The 6,000-nt window shown below is 36.3% G+C and overlaps 1 protein-coding gene across 1 annotated transcript; it reads left to right on the top strand.

The window, feature by feature from the left end:
* Positions 1-1,981, top strand: LOC133861026 (uncharacterized). The gene is made up of 3 exons (XM_062296725.1): positions 1-100; positions 927-1,165; positions 1,563-1,981. The coding sequence occupies exons 1-3, from the start codon at positions 1-3 to the stop codon at positions 1,650-1,652; spliced, it is 429 nt and encodes a 142-aa protein (XP_062152709.1). The 3' UTR covers positions 1,653-1,981.
* The last annotated feature ends 4,019 nt before the right edge of the window (positions 1,982-6,000 follow it).

Genomic DNA, 6,000 nt, shown 5'->3' with positions numbered 1-6,000 from the left:
ATGGGCGTCCTACTTTACAAACAAACACATAGGTTGAACCTTGAGGGCTTAAAAGCCTACCTTTTTGGTCCGAAACCAGATTTGTCTAGGGGATCTTATGGTGACTTAGGAAACCTATAAAGACTAGATATAAGTGTTGTTGAGACCTATATACACTTAAAGAGTATGACAATAAGCTCACGTTGCATGGTCCATATGTAGTAAATTGAACATAAATGCATAGTGTGATCATTCAAGAAGAGAATCAAACTTGAAATACGAAATGAGCGTCTTAAAGAGGAGAAATCAGATCTGCCCTTTAGTTTGCATGGGAAGCAATGTTTAGGAGGGTCAAACAATGGAAAATAATGAAAGGTATACGAAAGCGTTAACAAATAGTAATTGCATGTTCGTGAGTGTTTGCTTAGGTTGCTAAGTGAAGTGTGCTGAATTCTTGAAGCTAAGGAACGAGAGAAGTATATGTGATCATACCTTTTTTTCTTCAAAATGTCAATGCAATGTTTTCTTAAAATTGTTTTCAAAGTATATAATATATATATAGAATAACCTTTATTCGGTAGCCGCTTTTTATAATTCCAAAACTATATGTTTGAAAAAGGGTTTATATGTAAATGATTTTATGTGCATGCTTCCGCTATGATATGAATATGTTATAAATACGTTATGATGTTTGACGAAAAGTGACTGAAAGGCTTGCTGCCAGTAGCCAAAATCCCTTTTTTATTTTTTACTTTTCGGTTGATAATGGCAGCTGAAGTACTCTTATGTATATATTTTTCAGAAGCCGAACCAATGGATTTAAGATTTTAAATTTTCTGTTGAAAACCAGTACCTGGTCAACTGGGTCAGAGTAGATTTTCTTTCTTTCATCTTCTCACAACTATTTGGCTGATACTTTCTTTATATGCATATGGCAGATCACTGAGAAAGGACCCTTAATTATATAAGAGACTACATGGGGCGCCCTTTGATGACAACAACCAATGATTCCAATCCATGGTGGTCTGTTTTCAAGCAAGCTATCACTGCAGTTGGAGGAAAACTTGCAAAGCCTGAAATCTTGGTTTCAACCACAGATGCACGATACATAAGACAGTTGGGAATTCCTGCTCTTGGTTTCTCGCCAATGACAAATACTCCCATTTTGCTGCATGACCATAATGAGGTTTGACAAGTTTGCAATCTATCTTCATCTCTCTTACTCTTTCACGTACATTTAGTGCTGCTGCCTTTCTTACTCTTAATTCTGTCATGAACTGATTATACATTCACATATTCCTTTCAAATATACTGTATTTCATTTACATTTACATTTTTGGTACCTAGAATGACTGGTGGATTAGAAAGAAAAAAGAAAAAGGAATAGCTTTTGTTAAGAATAGCTATTCCTCAATTTAAGAAATAATCATTCCCATGAGAACGGCTATGACAAGACTTTTCCATTTCACCTTCATCCATTTTCAATAAAAGCTAATGAAATAGCCATTCTGCGTAGCTAACGTACCATGCATGCATATTAATGCTTGCTGTTCTTTTTCTTGCTTCGTTTAACTGTCTTGCAGTTCTTGAAAGACACTGTATATTTGAAAGGAGTAGAGGTATATGAATCCATAATCAGCTCTTTAAGTTCATTTGAGGAAGCATCACATTAGGCGTGCCGGTGGTGATTAAAGGGGATGATGATGATGATCATGCATTAAGCTTGGCGTAGAGGCAATGTTTTGCTGGTATGATTGGTGATGCTATTGTTGTTACTTGGTCTTTTGCCACACGGGGACTATTTTTGAATAATGTTCCCCTCGAGGCAGCTTACATGGGGAATGCTCTGGGCTGGGGTTGCAGCTGAGAGGGTAATAATCTGTATTAGTTTGTGGGATCAAAATCTAAGATAAAATGAATGTTACCTTAGAATTAGGTACAAGCGCATGTGCATATGCAAGCAGACACTACTATTCAAAGGAAAGTATTGAGGTTAATTGTATATAAATCTCTTGAAAAAACACACAAATTTGTTGTTATTAGGGACACAAAAATTGTTATTGGCTAATGGAAATTCAAACTATGTCAGTTGAGTCTCCAAGTGAAAGACTTAAACTGCACTCGAACAGCTATTGAAAGTCGAGCCTGTGTATTAAAACCGGTGAAGAGCGTATTGGGTTAGCTAAAATGGATTGCTATAAAAATAATAGATAGAACCCCTCAAAAAGCTCCACATTCAATTAGACATCACTAATTTAAAATAGAGTTAAGCTACAATGTTTGTCCAAATTTGGAGAAGAGCAGTAGAGATGCTGCAAGATATAAGACGAACGAAAGAAAAGACAAATAAATTTTATGTTGAACAGAACCTTTGGTAGAGTCTTACAATGAAGAAGGAAAGATAAGTCACATCTCAAAAAGAGAAATCTCGTCTTAATAGTTTAGAGCTTCAATAAAATACGTCAATTGATAAAAGAAATCATAACGTTAAATCACCTTATATATCACCCACCAATATATTAGACACAGCATATATAAGACAAATTAAAACAGAGGAAAATGTACGTATGTATATAAACAACATAAAGACTACAAGATAAAAACGTTGGTTTCGATTTTTTGAAATCAGAATTTAATTCTAATTTATTGTGCGAATTTCAAGGTTTGACTTTGTAAGATAAAATTTAAAAAAGTTGAATAAAATATGATTTGTTTTTGAAAAAAGTAGAGAAGAATGAATATTCTTTTTTATTGCCAAACAAATAGGACTCCCATCACCGATAGATTTCCAATTGCTTCACAAGTGCGAGCTAAAAGCTTTTATTCATTTCTTTCACTCTCTTTTTTTGAACGAAGTTTTATCTCTTTTTAAGTAAAGAAAAAAATATTTAAATAGTATAAAGAAAGAATAGATAATACTGATATAGAGAAAGGAATGCTATTTGGCAACGGAATTTTGGAAACATAATATGATTTTGATTCTACTTTTTTCAAAAATAAATTATATTTTATTCAACTTTTAAAAAAATAAATCATATTTTATTCAACTCTTTTTAAAAAATTAAATATTAAAATTTGTAAATTAAATAAAAATTTAATTCTGATTTCAAAAATTCAACACTTAAACGTAGGAGTGAGCAAATCCCCGCAAAACCCGCCTGATGAGAATGTAAAATGTTATATTTTTCCCCTTAATATTTAATCTCTTATACTTATTTAATGCCTAAATGTACTCATTATTCTTATATTTTGATTTAGGATGCAAATTGAGGCATTAAATGCAAAACAAAGCTAATTGGACGATTTTGGACAGATTTGATATTAGTTCGTAATCTGGACATAACTCTCTCATAAAAGCTCCGATTGAGATGATTCAAGATGCTGTGAAACGTCAAGAAAAAGATCTACAACTTTTATGTTTTGCATTTTGAGAGATACCGGATGAATCAAGGTAGAAATCGGGCTTGAAGTTGAAGTTCTGATGTGGATCTGATGCGATTTATTTTATGAAGTTTTCAGATATGGAAATTTCTTTACTTTGAGCCTTTTCATAATCATCCAATCAATTCTAGCCAAGCCAAGCAATAAATAAAAAGTTAAAGCAAAAGGAAATAAATAAGAGATTTGTGGGGACCACGCGGAAGAAGACAACATGAAAGGAGCATCTATTTCCATGATAAGGCAAATTGATTTTCTCTCCATACTTGGCTGATTTGTGGGGACTTAAATAAGGAAAGAATAGATAAAGCATATAGCAACAAAAGTCCCCATTAAAATCATCACCTTCCTAGTTATCCTAGCCTTTATTTTATGTTTAATATTTTTCTTAATTAGTAGATTTGTGTATTGTTATTTTAAGATAGTATTTACAATATCTTTCTTTAGGAGATTTCCTAGGTTTCTAGCATATAGGATGAAACATGTATAAAAGGGGGGAACCATTACACACAACATACACCTTCTAACTTACATCTTCTATCTTCCATCTTCTCCCCTCTTCTCTAACTTCTTTGAGTCATGGCCCTGCGTGGCTAAACTTTCATAATTGGTCGAAGAAAACGAAAGCCTCGGAATCAATAAAACTATGAGATCTAATTTGTTTTTATTGTTCGATTTATGCTTTGAGTATCGGATGTTCTTCTTTGCCTAATTCCATGATTGTCTCGTTTAATTGCTAGGAGTACTACTAGTTTATTATTCGTTGCAATCTATTGCTAGGATGGATATCAAATCCGTAATTGTTTGATCCCTCCAATCTGTGAAGCAACTAAGATTTAATGATTTGCTGCTTCTCAGTGATTATTAAATCTTAGGAAGAACATCCGACGAAATTAAATGCAACTGCTTGTGCTTGTGCTTGTGTTGTTTCGCTTCATCGATCTCTCTAAATCTTAAGGCTGCTACTAGATTAAACCTATAGCGCTTGTCTTAGGTTGTTTAGTAGTTAGGGTTAATTAGAGCGCTTGTCTTCTAATTAACTACGACTAAGGAGAGATAGGAAAATAGTTCCAATGATGAATATTCAAGTATGAATTGATATATATTTGCATCAATGATCAGTTGTAAAATTCCGACGGTGGAAGTTGACTTAGACCAATGTTTTCTTACTTGATTGATATTTTAAATTGTTTCTTTGTTGTTTTTCTTAAAATTATTTTCATACTCAAAACCCCCCCATCCTTGTTCACGTAGCATAAAAATTCGTTTAATTATTTTCCGTGGGATCGACTCTTACTTGCACTACTACATTTATATTTTTAGAAGTAAGGTTTTATTTTTGGGTGCGGGGCGGGGCGGTTTGCGGGGGGGACCCTTGAATTTCCTCGGGTCCCCGCCCTGCCCCGCCCCGCCTCGCAGGTTTTAAAAAAAAAAAAGAAGGCAGCGAAAAACAAAACCCTACAACACTAATCTTTTAACTTGGTAACTCCCTGACTTAGTGACTCCTGAGCGCCGCATCCCGCTGCCCGCATGCACCCAGGACCCTCACGGCCTCACTGACCCAGCCGGCAACCACAGACAACTCTGGGAACTCCCTGAGCGCCACTGCCCACTACTCCACTAGCCCGCATCACCAGTCACCAGCCGGTCCAGCCGTGCCCTGCCCTGAGCGCCGCAGTCGTGTCCTGCCCTAAGCGCCGCAGCCCTGCCACTAGCCAGCTCGCTAGTCGTCGCCTCACCGGCCCTCACCGGCTCTCACCAGTCGCCAGTCGGCAGCCGCTAGTCACCAGTCACTGGCCCTCCCAAATTAATTCGGCACTCGGCATGTATTTTTCATGGGTTTTAGTTGTTAAGTCCTTTGTTTTTTCATGGGTTTTAGTTGTTAAATCCTTTGTTGTTTCATGGGTTTTCACTAGCAATCATGAATTGAGAAGAAAGAGTGTCACAGAGCATACTCCATTCTTTTCAGTGGAAACTGAAAGTTGATAATGATTAAAAAAAAACATAAATAGATTGTAGCAGACGAATAACTTCACGATGAATGCATCTAGAGAGTCCTTCAAAATACACTGTGATTCTGTGAACAATCAATTTTATTTTTATTTTTCCCAATTTCTTAGATTCCATAACCCATCATAACCCGTGGAGATCCCCGCCTCGCAACCCCGCCCCATCCCCACCCGCCCCGTGCGGTTGCAGGGGCTAATATGCGGGGTGCGGGGGCAAAAAAACCCCATTCCCGCCTCTCGCCCCCCGCCCCATGCTCAACCCTACTTAAACGTACCATAAAGTTCTAATGCCACGTGCTAATAATTATGATGGTCTGCCAGATAGGATGCTTGTAAAATGAATTATTTGTATTAGATTTCCCTCCCAACCGGGAACTTTCATAGAGTACTAGTGCTAAGATTTGACATATTCAAATGATTCAAAAATGAAAAATAGGAACCGACCTCTTGGGTCAACAAGTTGGTCCTTGAAGATACATATATATATATTTATTGCGAATGCAGAACAGCTCTCACTATGGATATGGTTGTTGAATGAGATGAGACCATGAATGATCGAACCTTTTTCCAGGAA

This window comes from Alnus glutinosa, chromosome 1 (genome assembly GCF_958979055.1).
Source record: "Alnus glutinosa chromosome 1, dhAlnGlut1.1, whole genome shotgun sequence".
Classification (NCBI taxonomy): Eukaryota; Viridiplantae; Streptophyta; class Magnoliopsida; order Fagales; family Betulaceae; genus Alnus; species Alnus glutinosa.
Note: the sequence above shows the minus strand (reverse complement) of the source record. Positions and strands in the feature narration are given on the sequence as shown.

Bases quoted from the DNA above. Each gene is read 5' to 3' on its own strand.
- LOC133861026 (XM_062296725.1), top strand. From the start codon at position 1: ATGGGCGTCCTACTTTACAAACAAACACATAGGTTGAACCTTGAGGGC. The intron at 101-926 runs GTGACTTAGGAA...CAGATCACTGAG, and splicing joins TTTGTCTAGGGGATCTTATG to AAAGGACCCTTAATTATATA. The intron at 1,166-1,562 runs GTTTGACAAGTT...ACTGTCTTGCAG, and splicing joins TGCTGCATGACCATAATGAG to TTCTTGAAAGACACTGTATA.